We start from the raw sequence: 24,053 nt of genomic DNA on the forward strand, positions 1-24,053 counted from the left end.
TTCCCAGGCCATTCCTCAGACTGCAACCAGAGACAGTTTATTAAATAAATAAAGCACAAACAAAAACAGCTGAGCAAGATGGGACCACCTTTAATCCCAGCACCCAGGAGGCAGAGGCAGGTGATCTCTGAGTTCAAAACCAGCCTGGTCTACATTTGGGTTACAGGCCAAGGCTACATAATGGGACTCTGTCTTTAATAATAATAATAATAGATACACAGAGAACAGGTCTACTGTTGTCTATGTGCTTGAAACTTTTTGCCGACTTCTGACTTTGGAGCTGAAGACTGAGCTGTGTGTTGTAGTGCTCACAGGCTAGCTTCATCTCTCCTGAACACAGGTTTTCTTATCTTAGTCTCTGTTTCAGGAATTTGCTTCTTTCTACCTCTGGGCCTTTGTACCTCTTTCTCCACACTTCTGTAGCTATTTTCCTAGCTCTCCTTCTTGAAAGTTAAATGTTACTTTTTCTCCCCTCCCAACTCCTCCCAGTCAGGTGTGGCTGTCACATTATCCCAGAACAGTTTGTTTTTTCTAATGACACCTCAGATGGTTATAGTCAAGTTTTTGGTTGTGAAAGTAATTGCCTAATTAAAATCTCCTCCCCCTAAGGTTTTCCTGCCCTACGGAAAGGGCCTACCTCATCCTTGTTAGACCTGAGTTTGTGGACTGTCTGAGTGAAAGGCATTTGATGCAAACCAAGGCAGTGCTTATGCAGAGAAATGGCCTTCGTGGCTGTGGCTTTCAAAACCAAACAAATTTATCTTGTAAAAGATCTGGCAGGTGAAAGCAGTGGTATCTCATTATTGCAATTCCCATTTTTGCTGGTGATGTTGAACATAAATTCATATTTACTAGTAATCCCTGCTTTTTCCTGACAGTTGTCCTTTGACTGTTTCTGTTAGAGCCTCGGGGGCTATTTCTGTTTTCTCCACTTTTTAAAGACAATTCTTCATCATATGGCTGTTTCCCCATTTATCGTTTGCATTCGTTGTGTGGCACAGGTGCTTCTTTATGATCAAATCAGCCAGTGCTCTACGAATATTGTTCTCATTTGTTTAATTTTAGAGCTTTCGTCTCCTAAAATAGACTAGTACTCTCCTCTCACAGCTTAAAGATGGTGCTCGCTGCAGTCTTTCCAAATATCACATCCAGGTGTGCTGGCTTGGGCAGTGTCCTTCAGTGTCTCGCTGTATGTTCATGTGTCTTCTAGCATCAGTTTTCAGGCCGCATCTTAAACTATCAGCTTTGGGGCTAATAAAACAACTTGAAAACACCATCTTAGCGCTGATACATAGTTTAGTATTTGAAAGTACATCTCAGAACACCTAATTACTCAGTTCTTGTTTGTTTTTTTGTTTTTGTTTTTGAGATGGTGTCTTACTTTGTAGTTCTCTTAAACATTCGGTGGTCCTCCTGCTTCAGCCTCCAAGGAGATTACAGGCATACCTCATCATATCAGATGGATTTATATTTTTAGCTGACATAAACTGTATACATTTTATGTGGCATATATTTCTGTATATGTATACATTACATCCTAAAGAAATGACTGATGGTTTCTTCATAGTTGAAGAATATATTCAAAATCCTTTCCTCTAGTTCCTTTGAAATACATGGTGCAGTGTTTTCCTGCTGTGTGCTAAGACATGGAACATCCTCTGTAACTGCAGCTTACTTCCGGCGGCCCCATTTCCCTGTCTGTGCCCCCTCCCTGCTCTCCCCAGCTTCTGCTGACCACTGGTCTACTCTGATCTTCCATTAGTCTTTTCTTCAATGTCTTTGAATTTTATTCACCCAAATGGACTCTGTAGTTCCGTAGAATGCTCACTTTAAAGAAACCTTTGAGACAGAGGCAAATTTCTGTGAGTTTTCCCAGTCCGAGATTTCTGTGGGCTCATGTAGAGGCATTCTCATGTGCAGACACCACACGGACAGACAGACAGACAGACAGACAAAGACACACCCCAGATGGGGTTAATTACTTTTTCTTTTTTGTATTTTGTTTTGTTTTCCGAGATAGGGTCTCTCTGTGGCTTTGGAGCCTGTCCTGGAACTAGCTCTCGTAGACCAGGCTGGCCTCTAACTCACAGAGATCCTTCTGCCTCTGCCTCCTGAGTGCTGGGATTAAAGGCATGCGCCACTACAGCCCGGCCTCTTTATTTACATTATTGTAAAATTGTATCTTTTTATCTTTACCAAGTCTGTCAGCAAAAAAAAAAAAAAAAAAAAAAAAAAATTGTAGTTACCATTCCTTACAGCTAGTGTAAAGAAAATATTTTTACCCAACATACACATTCAGTATGTATATAATGGGGGAGTTGAGACAGGGTCTCTGTCTAGACTCATTGTGGTGTTTTTGGGTTGGTACATAGATAAAAGCTATTTATTTCTCTATGTTGACTTTGTGTCTATTGCTTTTTTTTGTGTAGGTAGGTGTTTGTTCCTGTAGGTCCTATAGAAATACAGGCACATAATTTTATAAGTAATTACATTTTTGTTTATTTTGTATTGAGATTATTTCTTGTATCTGTCTTAGGTCTTGTTTAGAATATTTTTTCTAGGATGCTTGAAACAGTAGTATTAGTAACTGGTTTTTAAAAAAAATAATTGGCATTGTTTTTATTTTTAACTAAACCATAAAAGTTTTACATAGCGTTTAATGGAGTGTTATGTTCAATTTATGTAGACATTACTAATGTTTAAATTAGGTGAGCTTATCTATCATTCTGAATGTCTGTCAGTTCTTTGTGGTGAAATTCTCCAGAATCCTTTCTCCTTTGAAATGTTTGATATATTATGATTATCTATAGTTACAGCATATTTTTTAAGTTTTGGGGTTTTTTTGTTTGTTTGTTTGTTTTTAAGCCAGGCATGCTAGCACACACTTTGCTCCCAACATTTGGGAGGCAGAGGTAACCTGATCTGAGTTTGAGGCCAACTTGGCCTACATAGTGAAACTCTGTCTTAAAAACAAAAACATAATGCTTTCCTGAGTTTATTTTAGGACGCAGCTGATGAATAGCATGTAGGCCTTTAAATGTGTTTTTAATTACTCAATCGTACTTGTCTAATGAGGGCTCACAGTTTGCACTGTACTTTAGCCGGCAACAGTTACCAACCATTTTAGAAACAGTGCCAAACATTAGTAAGTCGGAAAGGAGCAGAGTGGCCACAAGACCAGGGTAGAGTCACTTTCTAGTTTGTAAAGTGATGAAATTCTAAAATGGAAGAGTAGCTGCTCTCCTGCTGGGCAAATGCATATACTTAAAACCTTTCGTTTCCGATGGAGAAGCAAGCTCACTTATTTTTCTGTGAAATCTTGGACTTGGTCAACTGCTTCTTGCCTAATACTTGGCAGTAAGTGACTATAGGTGGAGCTGTCTTGACTGCTTCCTCATTAAATAAAAGAACAGAATGATAAAGTTAGAAAGGAATATCCTACTACATGAAGCAAACCAAGGAAAGCAAGTGTGCTACCAGAGCGGACTGTCACCCATGAACTCAGACCACCACTCAGTGTTGCTCCTCCTCGTCCAGAGTGAAAGGGTGAACAGTTTTTGTCATTTCCATTTTCCCCTGGCAGTAACAGTTCTCAAGTGCAGCTTTTACATTTTTAGGTTTTCATTTTTAACATGCAGAATTTGCTGTGACAGGAAGTGAAGTTCTGAAATGAGGCCAGGTTTTGAAGACTACAGCGCAGACTTGCTGGTGATAAATGCCATCAGCCAAGTGCTCTGTTCCTTCCTCCCCAAGGCCAAGTTGTTCAGTCAAGGGCGTTAGCATCCAATTAGTCAGTTGGGTTGAATTCTGCGAAGGGAAAACTTGTGCACTTTCCATGGAGTTTGCTGTAAGGATTAGAAGCGGCTCCCTTCTCAGAATCACAAAAACTGTCTTGCTACTTATCTTTTTGTTAAAATTAATTCTATTTACTCTTGGTTTTATGATAATCTTGAGGATGCCAATGTTATTTATTAAGAGTTTGTATTATCAGTGGTTTCCTGTTTGTCAGACACTGGTCCTAACTGCTTCACAAGTTTTCAAAAGTGAAATGCTTTTTAAGTATATAGATTTTTGTCTTTTAGATCAACATGGCCTGCTGAAGTTTTTCTATGTCATGAAGCTGACAAGTTGATGAGGTAGTTGGGTTAGATGACATCGTCCTGCCTCTGTCCCATATCTGTGGTTTGATAGTGTCAAGAAAAGTAAGAGAATGGACAAAGATGATTGGATAATCCCTATGGGTGAGGAAGGAAGGAAAAGGTAGAAGCTGATGAAAGAAGAGCTTGACTATCCATCCCTCTGTTGACTCCTTTAAATTTGAAAAGGCTCCAGGTCAACACTGAACCGAAGGACTAATAATAGTGCCTGACATTTACATGTGCTGTGTGTCAGGCTCTGTGCTGCACTCCACTCCACCCCATCCTGAAAGGGTTTCATGCTTTGCAAAGAAGCCCATAGTTAGATTTCCTAACTATTAATTTTCCCGTGTTCATCTACACTCTGCAAGTTGTCTGTGGCATTGTTCTGTACGTAATGGCTTGCATGGGCCTGCAGATTCTCTGTCACTCTAGTTAAAGCTTCATCTTTGTCTGAAGTGGGTTTTGCTTTTAGTTTTTGAGATTGGATGTATTGTTACTCTCACCCTGCTGTGGTAAAGTACTGAGCAACAGAGCTTAACTTGATTTTAGCTCCTGGTTTAAAGGGGTGCCATGCAGCTGGGCATAATGACACACACCTTTAGGGCAGCCAGAGCCTGTTTCAATGCAACAGGAGAGGGGTAGAGTTGTGGTAGGAGAAGCACAGCAGCTGGATTGACTTAGCCTGTGGTGGTAGGTGCTTGCCACGTGGCTTATTATTTATCAGTGGATCATGAAGCAGACTAAAACTGGGCTAGACTATGTAATCTTCTAGCCTTGTCCTTTTAGCCACATCTGCCACTAGACCCCCATGTCCAAAAGGTTTCACAACTGTCATAGTTAGAGTTTCTGTTCTGTGAAGAGACACCATGACCGTGGCAGTTCTTATAAAGGAAGGCATTTAATTGAGGTGTGGTGCTGGCTTACAGTTCAGAGGTTCAGTCCATTATCATCATGGCAGGAAGCATGGTATGAAGACAGGCAGGGTGCTGGAGAGGAGCTGAGAGTTCTACCTCTGGATCAGCAGGAAGCAGGAACAGACAGGGAGCTGCTGGGCCTGGCTCGAACTTCTGAAACCTCAAAGCCCACTCCCAGTGACACACTTCCTCCAACAAGGCCAACAAGGCCACACCTATTCCAGCAAGGCCACACCTTCTATGAGTGCCACTCACTATTGGCCTATGGGGGCCATTTTTATTCAAACAGCCACAACAACATCCTACACATTGTTCTAGTTTGTTTTCTGTCACTCACACTCTTGTAAGCAGTTCACCATTGGGGACAAAGAATTCAAAGACTTTTGCCTGTGGGGGACATTTCTAATTCAAGTCCTGGCATAGGGTCCTGCTATTTAGCCCAGGCTGGCCTTGAACTCAGTGTCTTCACACCTCAGCCTCTTCAGTGAAGGCATTACAAACATGTTTGGCTTTATCAAATTGTATTCTAAGCTCAAGACTATTATCTACTTCTTTTGTGTCCCTACAAATCTAAGCACTATACTTATCACAAATTATGTGCTTAGTAAATGATTCCTAAGCAACTGAGTTAATAAATGAAAGAGCAGACATTAAATTGCTATTGTCCAGCTAATGATTCTAAGGAGCTCTGTTTGTAAACATGCAGTGGAAAGCAAAATTTTTCAAACACCATTTATTGCCTTAAATTTTTTGTTTGTTTGGTTTGGTTTGGCTTTTGGTTTTTCGAGACAGAGTTTCTCAGAGATCCACCTGCTCTGCCTCCAGTGATGCAGGCTTTCTCTAGTGGTACCTATTTAAGACAGCGAGGATGCCAGTGAGGCAGGCTCTGTCCATTAGTACTTTGTTTGTTTGTTTGTTTGTTTTGTTTTGTTTTGTTTTTCCAAGACGTGGTTTCTCTGTAGCCCTAGCTGTCCCCGAACTCACTCTGTAGACCAGGCTGGCCTTGAACTCATAATGATGTACCTGCCTCTGCCTCCCAGGTACTGGGATTAAAGGTGTACACCACCACCACCTGGCTCCAGTGATATTTACCTTATTTAAAACAATGATACTAAGTATATGAAGCCTAAGAAATAAGCATGACTGGACTTGGTGCAGGCCTTTAGTCTGAAGACTGAGGCAGGTGGAGCTCTGTGAGTTCGAGGCTCATCTGGTCTGTATAGGGAGTCCCAGGCCAGCCATAGCTATGTAGAGAGACCCAAACAAACAAAAAACCGTAACACACCAAGTGTCCGAGTAGTAACACCCACACATGTCACCATAGTAGTTACTTTTCTCATTTCTCTGACCAAATACCCAGCAAGAAGCCGCTGAGGTGACGTTGGCACTCCCCAGACCTTACATTCTCTTACTTTCCATTCACTCAGGCTTTCCATGCCAGTATTCTTCACAGTGAGGCTTGTTTCCTAAGTTAAACACCCCTGGACACACTTTCACAGCAGCCCAGAGATGTGTCTTCTAGGTGACGTGAATTCAGGCAGGGCAGTGAGAAGGAGCCATCACAGTTGTGCAGCCAGTGGAGAACACACTCACGAGCCAGTGAGACTGACAGGGGTAGGTACTGTGTGAGCACTGTAGGAGTGGACACTGAGGGGGAATTGGAGCACACTATAGTAAAGGTGGCCTTTTGCCCTCCTCCCTCCTTCTCACTCCATTGCCCCCCTTCCTGTCTCTTCTTTCTCCTTTCTCCCCATCCCCCATTTTCACTCAGTGGCCTCAAACCCAAGATCCTCCTACCTCAACCTTCATGCTGGGCTGGGACTATAGGTCTGGCTTGGAGGGTAGTCATTAATCTTTTTATTTGTTTGTTTTTGTTTGATTGGTGGGTTACTCTGTGTAGCCCTGGCTGTCCTGGAACTCACTCCGTAGATCAGGCTGGCCTTGAACTCGGGAGATCCACCTGCCTCTGCCTCTACCTCCACAGTGCTAGCATTAAATGTGTGCACCACCACCCACCATCATTAATCTTAAGGACAAAACCATTCTTTTTGTTTTATTGTGAATGATGTAATTTGTTATGTGAACAAGTACAAAATTCATTTTTAAATATTGGTAAACAATATTTTGGTCAATATTTAACTTTTTAAAAAGTATTTAGATGATGTGCTTGTGAAACATTTCCAGTTGTGTTCCCTTGTGTTGCAGTCCCTCAGTTTGAAACGGCATGCAGTTACGTGGATGCTTCCCTTGAGGAGTTTCTGGCCTGGAACTGTGAGCAGTCTAGTGTCCCTGGACCATTTGAAGATTATGATCATTCCAAATTCTGGGCTTATGCTGACTATAAATATTTTGTCAATCTGTTTGAAGACAAGGCAGATGTTTTCCGGGTGAGTTATGCATTCTTATTAGTCTTGGTAAGAATTTGCTCCTGAGAGTGATCCTAAATTAGAATTTCAAAGGTCCCTTCTTCCTTACCTGCCTTTTTCTCATATAAGTAGTTATGTGAGACCTGACTGTTTGACCCAGTGATGCTAAAGACCTGGCTTATGCAGATGAGAGGCACTTCCTCCACACCCTTCTACCTTTAACAATGCCTGCAACATTTAACTTGTAGTGGAAGCATAGACTTCATTTCCCCTTGGCCTCCTCAGAAATCCATGTGTTGACCAGGCTGCCTCTGCCTTCAGTCTCTTCTCAGCCTGTGTTTTCCTTGGGTGGCTGCCAGTTTGTTTTGTTTGTGCATTCCACAAACTCCCTGCTCTGGGTTATGTTTTGCTGTAGGTGTGGGGTGGGAGGAAGTGGTCCCAGGGAGCTTGTTTATATGGCTACCTTGCCAACCTAACAGGTATAACTCCAGGAGTCCATCACCATTACTAATGATCTGGGGAGGGAAGCATTTCCCCTTTAGTCTGGCTACTCCCTGCCATAACCCTCCGATCCCCACCCCCATCCCTGTGTGTCCCATCCATGACCAGTTTGCTCTGGTGTGTGATTCCCCTTTGGCTCTCGTGTAGCTTCAGCTACATTCTGTCTGGCCTCCATACAACTCTATCTCAAGAAACCAAAAAGTTAAACAAAAAAATGGATAACATAATATGCCCATTATATGTTAATAGAAAGTGATATTCTAAGAGAATATACTTGGAACTGTAATGCAATTAGAAGAATGGGTTGCTTTGCGTTTTCTGCAAGTCATCTTACTGCCTGGTTACAGGACACAGTTGGATTCTCACTTCTGCTGCTCCAGCAAAGTGGTTGTAATTTGCTGGTCTGTTAAGAGATGAAGAGAATCTTGTCTCAGCACACAAATCTGAGAAAAGGGAAGTATTTAACATTTTTTCCAGACAGTTGTGGAATTCTTTAGAATATCACACCAAACTTGGTAAGGGCTATTTTCTTTGTTTTGTATTTTTGTTTTTTTTTTTTTCAAGATAAGGTTTCTCTGTGTAACAGTCCTGGCTGTTCTGGAACTCCCCTATGACCAGGCTGGCCCCCAAACTCACAAATACTTGCCTGTCCCTGTCTCCAAAGTGCTGGGATTAAAAGTGTGCACCACTACCTCCTGGTGAACTATTTTCTTAAAAGTTCATTAGTTGCAGTATAGAGAGGGACACTGTTAGTTCTTTTCCTCATTTTATATCAGTCAGGTTTTGTTTCATATCAGTGACCTTTTATTGTGATGAAACTCATCTACTTTTGTGTAGTCCTTTTTTTGATTCAATTTACCCTGTGTTTGTCTTTGATTGACATTAGCATGCAAAAGAAATGTTTCATATAGAGTTTAATTTCCGTAAAATTCTAGGACTTACTAACTATAGTGACAAAGTAGGTCGGTGGTTGTCAGAGAATGTGGTTTGTGGGGAGATGTGAATCAGGAGGGGACACTGGGGAAGTTTTGGACATGGTCAGAATGTTTTTCATCTTGATGATGATCTTGACGGAGTCTCAAGAATGCAGGTAGATCAGGTTCATCAATCAAATGCTTTAATTCATGCTGTTTGCTGTACATCAATTATACCCCAATTATACCTTTAAAAACATATTACACTTGGGGCTGGAGAGGGGGTTCAGCAGTTAAAAGCACTGACTGCTTATCCAGAGGACCCACGCTTGAGTCCCAGCATCCACATGGCGCTAACCATCTACCTGTAACTCTAGCTTCAGGGGATCTGATGCCCTCTTCTTGCCTCCTTGAGAATCAGGCATACACTCTGGGTTCACTGACATATGTACATGTAAAACACACATGCACCTAAAATAAAGATAGCTCTCAAATAAAGATAAAATACAATATTACTAATAAATTTTAACTGCACTATCTTGATGCTGGCAGTTTTATTCACTGTTGCCTATACACAGTGCAAGTATCAGCACGGTAAAATAGGCAAGTAACAATTTAATGATATTGTGAAGATAGTTTTGACCTCACAGATCCTCAAAAGGGCCAAAGGGAGGGAGTCTCTTGAGTCTAGCATTGCTTCTATAATTATCCAGTTCTTCTGGCACTGTGTCCTCTAGTTTTAAAGTAATTTCTTATGAAAAGTATAATCTTCAAGTCATTTTAATATTAAATACTAAAACATACTAATCATGTTCATAAGGATTCAGTGCCTTGAAAATATGTCTGGGTAGCCCTTAAGTCCCTCCCCAGCACGCTAGCCCAACCACTCTGTCTGCATGAGCTGCCATCTGGCCTCCTCATTGACTGCTGGGCAGACCATGTTCTCACCCACCTTTGTTTTCTCAGACCCTCTACATTTTGCCTAAGAAGTTCTACTTGGAACTAGCTCAGATTTGGCCTTGGCTGTGAAACCTCAGCTACTTAAACATATACATCCCTAGCCAGCATCCTTTTGTGTTCTGTTTGGACTGGTATTTCATAAAATTGTGTCTTGGTCCTTCAACAACATTGACTGTGTTCTTCACTTGTTTCTCAGAACTGCTGACATAGTACTGAATATATAATGGTGTTTGCATGATTACATACTCCCTTAGTCTCTAGCACCCTTTAATGGACATTTTGACCTAAACCCCTGACTTTATCCTTGTCAAATGTTCTGTGGCTTCTAGTTAACCAGATGTAACATCTGTCAATTTTGATAAAAAATTTCTAGCTCTCTTCAGCTTTCTAGTAGGTTTATAAGTTTTCACTTGCAACCTCTCTTTAAGGTCTCCATGCACTTAATCCTTTCTTCCATAAAAGAGATTAAGTCTCTGTTAAACATGCCATATTTATATATTGACAAATAAATGGTAAATGTACTGATATAATTGGAAATTACCTGGTAGTCTTGCAGGTAGCCTGAAGTTTTTTTGACACTCACCTGACTTTTGTGTGTGACAGAATTAGTCTTATTGACTTTTAGTTACCCATTAAGGCCATTGACTCAGCTAAGCATGTCTGAACACTTTGTCTCAGCTACTTTGGAAAGAAAGGGAACTTGTGGGAAACGTCGCCCATATCTCTTGGAGTTATTGATAAGCGTACTTAAAATTGAGACTGTGAAGAAATCAGAATATAATAAAGGGATTTTGTCCTCCAAGAATGTCTTCTGGGTAGATTCTATTTCACGTTGGGATTGAGGCTGGCTATGAGTCAGGAGCCTCATTAAGTCACCAGGATATAGAATCTGCAAAAGCAATAACTGGAAGATTAGTTCAGACCTGTTGGACTTTGTGGCCTAGCTGTGAGGATCTGTGGGAATGGAAGCAGGTGTTTTGGAAATGATTAAACGAGTCTCAGACAGGGGTGCCTCCTGGTGAGACGTAGTGGCACCTCAGAATTCACATGATTAAAAAGTAGAAAATAGAATTTAGGTCATTTTCCCGAGGAAGAAAGAGAACTTAAACTCTTTATATTAATGATAGTTAACAATCCTGTTATTTTTCAGAGTTCCAGTTTTATTGCTCTTGAGCAACATTAAATTTCTTATTCAGATGTAAGTGGAATCCTGTGTAATGGATTTTCTATATTATGACCTGTGAGTGGAAAATGACTAGCATGAGACGTGACGCTAAGGGTGACAGAAGGAACATTCCTGAGTGGAGGCATTCGGAGTCCAGTGATGGGCTGTTAGCATCAGCTCATTTAAACTCTGGGCTGTAGACAACTATCTATAATGTGAGGCTGGGAACAAAGAGCATGGAAATACCCTATGAAACTAAGACATTTAATCTTGGGTTTTTAATTTGGGGGGGAGGGAGGGTATTGAATTTTGTGGTAGACTAACAGAAGTTGTCATTCTGCTTTATAAGGGTCTACCAGGTTTTCTTTAGTGTTTTGTTGTTGTAAAAATATGGATGACTTCATTATGTGTACAGCAGTTTTTAAATGGAGTATGGTTATTGAACTCATTCAGTGGGATAGGTTTAAGGGCTATTTAAGAGCTGGACGTGGTGGCACATGCCTTTAACCTTAGCAGAGACAGGCACACAGGTGGATCTGAGTTTGAGGCCATCTTTGTCTAAAGAGGGAGTTCCATAACAGCCAGGAAACCCTGTCAAAACAAACAAAACACGTTAAAAAAAAATCTAATAGACTCAGAAGCTCCTATGAGTAACCCAGCAGTTTTTAAGCGGTATTGGAGAAGTCACCTTAATGAGAGACTGAGCTGTCATGGTCATGGCACTTGCCCTGGCTTGTTTTATGTCAGCTTGTCACAAGCTAGGGTCATCAGAGAAGAGAGAACCTCAGTTGAGGAAATGCCTCCATAAAATGGGGCTGGGGGGGGCATTTTCTTGATTAATGACTGATGTGGGAGAGGTTGCCACCCTTGGCTGGTAGTCCTGGGGTGTACAAAAGTAGGCTAAGCAAGCCAGTAAGCAGCACCCCTCCATAAACTTGGCTTCATCTCCTGCCCCAACTTCCTTGGTGCTGGACTCTTTCCTGGAAGTGTAAGGTGAAATAAATTCTTTCCTCTCCGGGTTGCTTTGGTCATATTTTTATCACAGCAATAGAAACCCCAAAAAGACCATGTTGAAAGTCTATGCAGAGATAGGACCAAGACTCGATCAAAGAGTGTGTTTTCTGCCAGAACTCAGCGTACTTTCTAATTATTATTTTGTCACTTAAATTTTGGTAGTAGTTTAGGAATTCAGTACACTGTCAAGAATATTGAAGCATACTTTCTTATTTTTTACTGTAGTTGTAAAGTCTCAGTTGTTTGATGTGTTAAGGGCCTTTCATTTGCTTGCTTTTGTTGTTATTGTTTGAGACAGGGTTTCTCTATGTCTATCCTGAAATGTACTCTATATATATCTATATCTATATCTATATCTATATAGGCCATGCTGGTCTTGAACTTATAGAGATCTGCCTACCTTTGCCTCCCAATGAGGTTACTTTTTTAACAAAAATATGTTGACAATTTCACACACACACACACACACACACACACACATATATATATATATATATATATATATATATTTCCCAAAACCTCTCTAATCTGCATCATACTCCTATTTACCTCCCCCCCTTAAATTCCTGCCCACATTGCATTGTTTTTTTATTTTGGAAGAAGTTATGTTTTTCGAGCCCCACTGAGTTTAACCAGGATCATCTGTGTGAGCATGGGTTTGGTGGGCTCCTTAGCAGATACATGATGAAAATAAGGCCTGCCTCTCCCTAGGAGTCCTCACAGTTCTGAAACAGTTAGGGTTGGCAGTCCTAAATAGGATATTGATACTACCATCCCTAAGGCTCAGGTGCTATTGTGGGGTAGAGAACCTTTAAGTAAGAAAGGTGAGCCAGAGATCACTGTGCTAAAGGTACCTGCTGCCAAGTCTGATGACCTGAGTTTCATCCACAGAACCCACATGGTAAAGAGAGAGAACTGATTCCCACAAATTGTACTCTGTCCTTCACACACCATAAATAAATGAAAAAAATTTTAAATGAATAAATAGTCAGTGTAGATTCTCATTGTTGGTATATGTATCTAGAAAAATCCAGTTGCCCGGTACTATTACTTTGACCTGGATGTAGAAACAGGAGGATTGCCTTCCCCAGAGAAAGAGACAGCTTTGGGAGTAATAGACGGGTGACTGGTCTTTGCTGTGCCAGTTAACTGTTGTCTATATTTGTCAGGTGTGGAGAACTCTGTTCGAGAACGGTACATTTCAGCATATTTAAATTTTACCTGAAAGGAATTAAGTTGAAAAGGAAAACAGATGGAGAGGGGGCACAGTTTCCAAATACTTTTTAGTGTTTTGTTTGTTTGTTCGTTTTGTTTTTTAAGACAGGGTTTCTCTGTGTAGCTTTGGAACCTGTCCTGGAACTCACCCAATAGACCAGGCTGACCTTGAACTCACAGAAATCTGCCTGCTTCTTCCTCCCGAGTGCTGGGATTAAAGGCATGTACCACCACCGTTTGCTACTTCTTAGTGTTTTAGCAGTGTCTCCCCTATGAATGCTTACCTTTGCCAGTGTTAAAGAGGTGTTAGTCCTGCTTTAGAATCTTTCTTTGAGAAACTGAACTACATATGTCCATACCAAATAAAACCATCATTATGTATAAATCACATATTATACTCAGAACACCATGATAAGCAGGGTCATCCAAAGAGACAGAAGAGCAGGGTCTGCCCTACTTCTGTGTTATAAACCAGGCTGTTTTCATTGGCTAACCTGTTTATAATTTGTCCCATCTTATATTACCTGTGAATGAACAGTGCTCTTCTATTCATGAGACATTACCATGAAACACATACATAGGCGAGCACATGCTTATGCAGGTACCTGTGAACATATGTTGGGGGAGGGGTGGAGACCAAAGGTCAACACTGAGTATTCCTCTGGTATAATCGACTTGATTTGTTTTTTTTGAGACTCTGCCTCTCACTTGGTCTAGAGTTCCTAGATTAGGTAAAGCTGACTGGCCAGAGAGTCCTAGGTTTCTACGGTCTCCGCCTCCCCAACGTTGATATTACATGTGGGTTACCAAGCCTAGCTTCAGGTCCTCATGCTTGTATGGCAAACACTGCTGAGTGAGCCATCTCCCCAGCCGCTTGAAACACCCTTGTGTGGCAGTCCCATCTCACTCTAGACATCTCCTTTATTGTATTACTCCCACCATCTTTACATTTGGATGTTTTCTGGGGACCCTATCTTAAGAACTTAAGCCAAACTTTAAAGCCATAATTGACTTTTCATCCTTGCACAACCCATCATTAAAACATAGCAAAGCATTCCACTTACGTTTTTCCTAAAAAAAAAAAAAACCTCACTCCTTTTTAAAAATAGCTCACATTATAATATAATTACATCATTTCCCCCTTCCCTTTCCTCTTTCCAACCCCACCCACATACCCCTCCTTTCTCTTCTTCAAATGCATAGCCTCTTTTTCTTTAACTGTGTTACATATATGTGTCTTTAGCAATGGGGATTTAGCTTCTGCCTCCGGAGTCACAACCAAGAGCAGTAACAGCAGCTTATCATGTTTTGGGAGTCTCTTGGACATCCCTGACCAACCTACTGTTTCATCACTTAAAATAAAATGTTTTTCTAGTCTTCCTCAAAACCATCCATTGAATGTCTTTTTAAAATCTTTTCTCTTTGAATAAAGCTGTTAACATTTCCCCTCAAAAGTAGGAGAGTTGGGGTTGCAGATAGTGGGTTTTTGTTTTTGTTTTTTGAGATACTAGCATGTCTGTGAATATGATGCCCATTTTTGTTTCATTCTTTTAAAAAACTGAAAGGACAAATTAATGATTGAAGAATACACCAACATTTGCATGCTTGTGCCACTAGCCGTTCTTCTTTTCATTTTCTTTCCGGCTTATGAGTGGGCAGGGCCCGCCTGGGCACCTTGGCCATGAGAGCGCAGACTCAGTCACCTATGAATGACTGTTCCAAAAGCCATTCTGCGGCCCACCTGCTTGAGACTGGTTTAGTGGGCATGAGCTAAGGTTCTGTAGTACTGGTAGCTTTAAGAGACTGAGCTCACCCATAAGGCTTCCTTTACATGGCCATCAAAGTGCAAAGGGGTAATAAAGTGCTTGTGCCCACAGACGCTGTCTCTGCTGAAAGGCCTGAGGCCTCCTGAGTTGAACTTCCATGGTTTTCCCACTGCCTGCACTGCTTTGACCCCGGGTAGCTACAGAGTTCTACCTGGTGGGCCTAATTTATTCATTGATTTGCCACAGGCTCCCAAAACAGTTCCTGGACTATTATAAATACCAAGCATTTGTTGAATGGCTGCTACTACTGAGGTTGTTCAGGTATTATTGGTTGAAAAGTTTTCCTATACTACCATGAAAATCTAACCCCTCCATCTCTGGCATTTTCTGTAAAAAAAAAAAAAAATATATATATATATATATATATATATATATATATATATATATGTATATATATATATATGCACTAGAAACAGTGTCACTGTAGAGGATGGTCAGTTCCTGATGGACTGTATGTTTTTTTTTCAAACAGGAGGTGATGTGGTCTGACTTTGGGTTTCCTGGAAGAAATGGACAGGAAAGTACACTGTGGATCGGCTCCCTGGGAGCCCATACTCCCTGTCATCTGGACTCCTATGGTTGCAACTTAGTATTCCAGGTACAAGGAAGGTAATGTGTGTGTGTGTGTGTGTGTGTGTGTGTGTGTGTGCGCGCGTGTGCATGTGTTTTTGTGCGAGCATATGCACACATGCATGTGTTCAGTTTTGTACATCTGCACACACAAATTCGTACAAGAAAAGGAAAGAGAGGGTGGGGTCAGGTAGCAGCCCCACCCCCATCCGCCCACCAGCCCCGTGACCAAGGCACTCTTCCCTTCACCACTGTGCAGTTTCCTTCTGTGTGAAGTGAGGGGACATGAAATGTTTTCCATGTGTCTCAGCCATGATCAGGATTCCCCCAGAGGCCCCCGTCCTGCTAGACATCGCTCTGCTTAACTGTTTTACCTGGGAGTGTTCACATTCCACCTCTCAAGCAATAACAGAGAAGTTTGTTGGAAGAAGAAGGAGGCTTTTTCGAAGTGTCCTTTTGGATGCTGACAGGAGCTGGAAAGCCTGGGTCACACGTTTTTTGTTTGTTTGTCAGGGTTGTTGTTGTTTGTGTTTTGTTTTTTTCTGAGACAGGGTTTCCCTATGGCTTTAGAGCTTGACCTGGAACTCACTCTGTAGGCCAAGCTGGCCTTAAACTCAGAGATCCGCCTGCCTCTGCCTCCCTAGTGCTAGGATTAAAGGTGTGTACCACCACTGCCCAGCCTGTGTAGCCCAGGCTGGCACTGAACTAGTGATCTTCCTGCCTCCACCTCCTTCAGCAAATCCTGCCAGTGTGTGCCACCACAACTGCCGGGTCCTAATATTTGGTGCCCTAAACTTCCCTTTGCAACATTTGAAGGGCAACTCATAGGAAATGGAAGAAATGGCCACAAACAAATTCCCACTGGACACAAAAAGCGATGAGTGGATCTGAGGGAAATAGTATGTGTTTGGAGGATGGATGCATGTCAGCTGGGAAGCTAGGAGGTTCAGTAAGTCCTTGCTGAAGGCTAACCTTTGTGTACACTGTTGTATGCAGGGAGTCAGCAGGGTGTCTGGTATGAGTTTCTCTGCCCTTCTACACATAAGAGCTTGGGAACTGAAATGTGATTCAATAGGGCATTGCTTTAAATTGCTTCTTCTCTGTGCTCTGAATTGGGAAGTAAGCAAAAAAAAAAAAAAATCCAGTTTTTTCTTTGATTAAAAAATATAGCTTTACTGTAGCTGTCTAACAGTGTATTTTCCATTTTCATGGCACTCTGATGTAATAAAATACCTTTAGTAAACATCCATTGCGTTCCAGCAAGTTCCATGTTTTAGAGTAAGTGCAGAAGGACTCTGTGCGGAGAGCATCTCCAGCTGGGGTGTCTGCATCACAGAGAGATGAAGGGAGGGTGCTTGCTTTTGAGGGAGGCTTCAGAGCATTGAAACTGAATGATGGAAGAGCTGGCGCTTCTGCAGGAGGATCACTGTTGTGTGTGGTGTGAAGCAGAGTGGGTGTCTATATCACTCAGATGGAAGGGACATGGCCCCCAGAAAGCAGAGCACCCTGCAAACTAGGAACAGTAGGACTGGGCAGAAAAGTCAGGATGGAACATAGAGGTTTTGACTCCCAGCCAGACACCCCAATTCTCTATAGCAAGTTCTAAAACAGACAATGAGGTTACATAATGAAACTATATCTCATAGACCAGGGGGGAAAGAGTTAAGGCAATGCATGATGAGGAAGACACCATGGTCAGCCTCTAGCCTTCACACACATGCTCATGCATCTGTATGTCACGTAAAACACATAGCACACATATATACACCACAAAAAAAAAAAATGAAGATAAAGACTATTCTAGTTAGCTTCAGGGTTAGAAGTTAAAGCAGTGGCAAAGAAGCAAGCTTTGATATAAGAGGCAAAAAAAAAAAAAAAAAAAAAAAAAAAAGGCATCTTACAAAGGAGATCCTATCCCTGCATTGAGAGGGGCTGCCTCAGGAGGGCATGAGAAACCCGCCAGAGAGCTGCCTTCCACCCGACATCTGCAGGGGATCAGCTGTGAGAGGCCAGGAGACCATTGTGATGGTGCCTGTGTTCCTTTATGAGCTGAATTTAAATTAGTGAGACCAGGCATTGGTCTGCTGCCTTCTTACATGTTTTATCTCAAGTGGAGAGCTTTAACTTGTATCTTATTTTCTCATTAGGAAAAGATGGCATCTCTTTCCTCCAGAAGATATGCCTTTCCTTTATCCAACCAGAATCCCTTACGAAGAGTCTAGTGTATTCAGTAAAATCAATGTCGTCAACCCTGATTTAAAGCGTTTCCCTCGGTTCCAGAAAGCTCGAAGACATACGGTCACGCTGAACCCAGGACAGGTAATGGGGCTTTAAACATTGGATGACCTGTCAGCGGACACCACCGCCTGCTGCCTGTGCTTTCCTCAGAACAGATGACAATGGTTTCCTCCCTGCAGCCCTGCCTGCTGCTGCCGCCCGAGACCCACAGATCGGCCCTGGAGAGGTGGGAAGAGGGAACACAGCTCCTCCTGCTGGCAAAGAGAATAGGTGTTGAGGAAGACAGCTGGCAAAGCCATTATTATTACTCAGGTTAAGAGATCATTTGCGGGCCTGGGTACTAGGACATTTATTCACCTGTTCCACTAGATGGCCAGCACAGACTACAGTGCACCCTGGCCCTCAGAGATGGTCTTTGCTTTTCAGCAAGAATGGCCGACGACATCTGAATCACTTCTAAAGAGACTTATTTTCCCGTTACCACCCCGTGGGGAAAATTTCCTTTACAACGTTGGCACTTGCTGTGCCAGTTTCTTACCTTTTGAAAGATTTCCTTGGTCTCTCAGAGAACTCATTCCCTCGTTCATCCTTGTCCAGTCCTCCCTCCGTTTCTCCCTCCTTGCTAGCTCTCTTCCTGCTCTCGTCACACATGTCCTACCAGTTCACAAGATGGACCTGGTCCAGTTGCTTCAGTCTCTGAACAGGGCACATTGCCCTTCAAGCCTCCTCCAGCCCCGACAACCACTACTCTACTTTGTATCTCCGTGTTTTTTCCTACTCTGGGCATCACACATGCATCCATACACTATATGGCCTTTTGTCTGGCTTCTGATGCAGACTGTTTTCAAGGCTGAACAGTTCCTGATTATGTAGGTGTGCCATAATGATCCACTCCACAGTTGTTTCGTGGCTGTTATGAATGGGTGTTGCTGCCATGAACATTTGTTTATAAGGTCTGTGGGTGTTTAGGTAGGCCAGGTGGTTCAGGTGGTTGTGACTGGCCCTTTGAGAGGTTGCAGTGTCCTCTGCAGTGGCCATTTACGTCCCCACCAGCGATGTCTGAGGGTTTTGCTTGCTGTGTTCCTCCCAGCGCTCCCCACCTTTGTTGTAACTCTGGGAACTTTTCCAGTGGGTAAAGGAGCCACGGTGCATGCTTCCTTCCCTCATAAAGTGCACAGCTGCTTTGCAGTGTGAAAGAGGAAAAGCTGGAATTGCAGAGCCTTTACTAGAACTCAGATGTAAACAGAGAAATCACAGGATTAAGAAAAGCAGAAAGCCCTCTAAGCCCTTAAGGGCACCAGTTACAGGAGGAACCCACCCCCTCACAACCTCACAACACCCCCCCCCCCCCCGCTTTACTCTAGTCCCTTGATCCATTCATGTCTCCCCCCTCCCCCCTTAAGCAGACCCAGTTAAAGTGAGAAATGCCCTGTTCTTGTGCTAACTAATTTTTGTTTGGTTTTCAGGTTCTGTTTGTCCCCAGACACTGGTGGCATTATGTGGAATCCATTGATCCTGTCACTGTCAGTATAAACTCCTGGATTGAGCTGGTACTTTTTTGTTGTTAAACCTTTAAAAAAAAAATCCCTAAGATAAGCAAAGTCTGTGTACAAAATTGAGTCACCAATTCTGTGTGGCCAGGATGATTTTGTCCCTATATTCTGTGATTCTATTCTCACTTGTTAAGTATTGAAGTTGGAGATAGGAATTTTGGAGATGTGCCATCCTTGTTTGACTTGAGTTGGTTGTGTTTTCTTTGAAGCAGCGTATCTCTACATAGGCCTCAAACTCCAGTCCTCCTGCCACTGCCTCCCAAATACTGGCATGGCACAAATGCTACTGTGTCTGGCTGCTCCCTGAGATGACACACAGTGGCCTTGACGTTGATGGCTCCCTCAAGTGGTATCAGGGCCTGGCGGGGTCTGCAGCACATGCCTATCATTGCTGGTTCCATCCCACTCCATCACAAAGGGAAATGTTTCCTGGTTCAGGGTCCTCATTTCTTGTTGTAGCCCATCATTTTGGGGCTTCAGTCAGATCCAGCCAACTTTTCCAGTTTGTACCTGAGAGAGGGAGTATGGATTGAGAAACAGCAGCAAAGATACTAAAAGAGACACAAGATAGAGTCAGGAGGGCAATCCAGTGAATACTGGATGCCCCAAGTTTATTCTTCAAGGTTCTCAAGTTCCCCAACCAAAAGGGGAACACGGCAAAAGACTTCTTTATCATGTATAAGGAACTAACAGACTTTCTTCCCTTAATTCTCCAAACATTTGGTAACCACACCTTAGACTCAATTTCCTGTTATCTAGCCTTGAGGGACAAGACCAAGTATTTGTTATTTAAATAAGACATTCCACTACCAAGATCAGACACCCTGCAGTAGCCACACCTTAGACTTTTAGGTCCTTATGACTCTAACTTGGGAAAACCAAGGACAGTTTTGAACTCTCTGACCTTAGTCAAGATGAAGCAGAGCTATCTTTATAGGCCCCAACAATTTCTAACCTTGACATAAGCATTGTCTCAAAGTAGAATGATGCAGCGCTATATTCTTACATTTATATTCTGTCTCTTCCCAGGAACAGCTTCATCCTGGTTCCCTGTTCTGTTTGACAGTAAAATAGCTGTCAGGCTCAAGTCTGTCTCTTCACCAGGAGCCTCTGTAGCATCTGCCTGTCTTTAACTGCATTGTATCTTTAGGGCTCTGGTTACATAACTGCCCTCCTTAACCCGAAGCCTGACATTGCTCTTTTGGAAACTGTGTCCTCCCCTTGGTGAGGCCTTTCCTTTGGTTATGGGAGGGGCTTTGGAGTAGGCAGAGCCTGAGAATCCCTGAACAGGAAGCAAGCTGTAGTTAGGGCTTAGGGCAGAGGGAACACATGCCTCTGGGGCTTAGGTGACAGTATGCTGAGAGATAGCAGCCTCACAGGCAGAAAGTCTACTTGGAGCTGCAGCTGGAGCAAATGTAAGATGGAGTCCACTGCAAGACTCACACCGGCCATACCCCATATCCCCAGGAGATGGTTCATTCCAGGCCAGTTCAGTTTCCTTAGTTACAGAACAGTGATGGTAACTGAGCCCAGCTCAGGAGCATGGTTGTGAAGCATAAATTAATTAGCATTTCTAACTCCTTCTGATGTTCCTGTCCCAAGTCTTGTAGATGGTAACTAATGGGCTCTAGCTGGGTGCAGGTGGTCCAGTATTTAGTCCTTCTTGGTTTGACTGCTGAAATGCAGATTCTGCCCTTTCCTGCTCTGGGGTAGGTGTGTTCTCGGATATTCTAAGTAGCACCTCCCTTCCCTTTTTGCATCATTATTTTTGCATACCAAGAAGGATCTGTTGTAGCAGTATTTTATTTCAAATTAGCTGAGAAAAAAACTTGAATACTAAACATTTCCTCTCATTCTTTGAATTTCTCCTTTGATATGCCTTTGTATTATTATATCTGTACATATAAAGAGAGTGTATATGTGACATATTTGTGAGATTAAAGATAATATAGTATCAAGGGCTGGAGCAATAGCCCAGCAGTCAGCAGCATGTGGTACTCTTTCAGGGAACCACAGTTCTTTTTTCTTGCTCTGTTTTTTAAGCAATAGAAGTTGTTGGTTTTAATTGTACTTATCAGTAATGTTGCATGATATACCCCTTATTTATTAAGAAGCTGTGCTTCGATGTTCAGCCACTTTTTGTTGTTTTATTTTCTGAAACACAGTCTCACTGTAACCTAGAGTAGCCTCAGATGGGCCTCCAGCCCATCAGCATATCCAAGAGATTTCAGACTCCAAACTCCAAGCAGTCTCCCATCTCACCCTACAGACCTGCATCACCATGCCCAGCCTCTCCCCTACCCCACCCGAATGTTGGGGGATCTAGTCCAGGCCCCTGTGTGGACAGGCATGTGTTCTACCCCTGTGTGACAACCTCCACCACAGCCTAGCCGCCTCGTTCTCCTACTTTTCACATGACTAGCTTTCCAACTCCATAAAAGTCATTATTCCATGTGTTTAATACTTAAAAACATTGGGCATACCAAGGAGTGGAAAAGATTAGGAAAAATATTATTCAGGGCCATCTATACATAAGGCCTGTGTCTTCTAAAAATAGGCATTCTTAATTTTGGTGCACCACCTTCCTGCACTCTGATAGATGGCAGATGATAATGAGCACACGAAAGTTCCAGTGCTCCCAGAAGCACACTGTTCCTTGTGTGACAAAGTTAGTTAGCATCAGAGGGGGAACAGAGTATACAGCTAAAAAAGCCTCTTATCTTAATGTATGGGGCACAGAGACATTGATTGACTCTGTTCAGGAATTGGTTGTCTTTTCTTTTTGTTTTGTTTTGTTTTGTTTTCAGACAGGGTTTCTCTGTATTGCTTTTGAGCCTGTCCTAGGATTTGATCTGTAGACTCGAACTCACAGAGATCTGCCTCTGCCTCCAGAGTGTTGGGATTAAAGGTGTGTGCCACCAATGCCCGGCCAAAAGCAGGGCAATAGAGATAACAAAATGGCAACTTTGTCTTTTTCATGTCATCTTTTTTATGTCATCTTAGGAAGAGGACCACCTAGCCCGGGTGGAAGAGGCTATCACTCGCATGCTTGTGTGTGCCCTGAAGACTGCAGAAGACCCACACCACCCCAGAGCCTGGCTGAACCCCACTGAGGTAGGATGGCCAGGTTCCCATCCTGGCGCTTGGATTTTGATGGTGAATCCATTGGTCTAGGATAGAGTGTTGGTTCCCACTTGTGCTCAGTGCATTCTGAAGGGTCATTCTTCTTCTTAGGTTGAAGACACATCTCATGAAGTCAATTGCTGCTACTTGAATGATGCTGTTTGTGCTTTTTTTGATCGTTGTGGAAAAGCTAAAGTAGAGACGCAAGCACTGCGAGGGAACGGGGAGAACTGGAGGAAGGAAGAGCCAAGTGTGAAGGATCACATGGATGTGGGACAGGCACACAGCCGGAGCTTCATGGCGAGGACCCGGAAACGGGAGCTCGCTAGTCAGTTCGGCCCAGACCTGGTTCCTGTGACACCAGCATCGGACGATCGGCCTTCGGGAGAGGGAGGCGCACTGGGAAGTGACAGCAGAGAATGCATCGACAGAGACAAAGGACACTTTGCAGAACTGTCCTGTGCTGGCAGGCGACAGACTAGTGTAGGGGCAAGTGCAGCGGCGGAGCAGGTCACCTCAAGGTGTCCTGTGGCACCTTCTAGAACGTTTGTGTCCACAGATGACTTGCTGGACTGCTTGGTGAATCCACAAGTAACCAGGATGGTGGCCCAGCTTTTGATACAAGGAAAAAGTTTATGATTCTAACAGATTGTTTTAAATAAAATTTTAAAATATGTTTTTAGAACTAGTATGATACATGTATTTGTTTTTTATAGTATTTTTTTTTACTTACTCTTTGAGGCTGTGATATGTGTATAAAGTATGTTTTCATCGTATCAACTCTGCATTGCCTGCCTCCAGATTCTCCTAAGTTCCCTTCCTCCCCCTCCAAACTTTATTTTCTTTTCTTGTTTTTCAACACTTTAAGTTCAGCTACTGCCACCCATATGCATATAGTGTAGGGCCATCCACTGGGCCTTGGCTAGCCTTCCCAGGGGCTACACGCCTACAGAAAACTGACTTTCCTTCCCAAAACAACCATCAACTCTCAATAGCTCCTTTACTAGGGGCCCAACTGGCAGAGGCTGGAGAGTTGGCACTGGCTGTTTTTCCAGAGGACGCATCTGACACCCTCACATAGACATGCATGCACACAAAACACCAATGCACAGGAAATAAATAAATCTTAAAAAAGAAATAGTGACCGGCTTGCCCTTGTACAGGCAGCCACACCACAGCTGCCAAGTCCATAGGTACAACAATTCTGTCCTGTACAATCCAAAACACATTGTTTGCCTCTTTCCTCCCTGACCTCTGGCTCTTCCAACCCCTCTTCCTCCCTGTTTCTTTCTTTTGGGGGGTGGGGAGTTGTTTTGAGTAAGGGTTCTACTGTGTTGGTAGCTCTACTCTCTTTGTAGATCAGGCTGGCCTTGAACTCACAGAGATCCTCCTTCCTAGGGAGTGTAGCGGTTCCTGCTTCGCTCACAGAACTTGGGTCAGTGCTGAGCCCATAAGGAACAAGGAAGCTAACTCTGAGTAGGCAGACAAGGGAGAGAGGTATAGGCAATGGTCCACTAGTACCCCTGACATGGCATGTGCTGTGGCTAGCGCTCAG

General features: G+C 42.9%; 2 protein-coding genes across 2 annotated transcripts in view; one reads left to right on the forward strand and one right to left on the reverse strand.

Annotated features, from left to right (window-relative positions):
* Hspbap1 (HSPB1 associated protein 1) overlaps positions 1–23,176 on the forward strand; it is a 38,982-nt gene extending 15,806 nt beyond the window's left edge. The window contains exons 3-8 of the mRNA XM_051191405.1: positions 7,259–7,440; positions 15,487–15,623; positions 17,732–17,903; positions 19,289–19,372; positions 22,379–22,489; positions 22,610–23,176. Coding sequence (XP_051047362.1) covers positions 7,259–7,440; positions 15,487–15,623; positions 17,732–17,903; positions 19,289–19,372; positions 22,379–22,489; positions 22,610–23,137 — 1,214 coding nt within the window. The 3' untranslated portion in view covers positions 23,138–23,176. The remainder of the gene's footprint in view (positions 1–7,258; positions 7,441–15,486; positions 15,624–17,731; positions 17,904–19,288; positions 19,373–22,378; positions 22,490–22,609) is intronic.
* Positions 1–24,053, reverse strand: part of Dtx3l (deltex E3 ubiquitin ligase 3L) — a 795,722-nt gene that overhangs the window by 698,739 nt on the left and 72,930 nt on the right. The window lies entirely within an intron of this gene.

The sequence above is a fragment of the Phodopus roborovskii genome, unplaced genomic scaffold, assembly GCF_943737965.1.
Source record: "Phodopus roborovskii unplaced genomic scaffold, PHOROB, whole genome shotgun sequence".
Taxonomy (NCBI): Eukaryota; Metazoa; Chordata; class Mammalia; order Rodentia; family Cricetidae; genus Phodopus; species Phodopus roborovskii.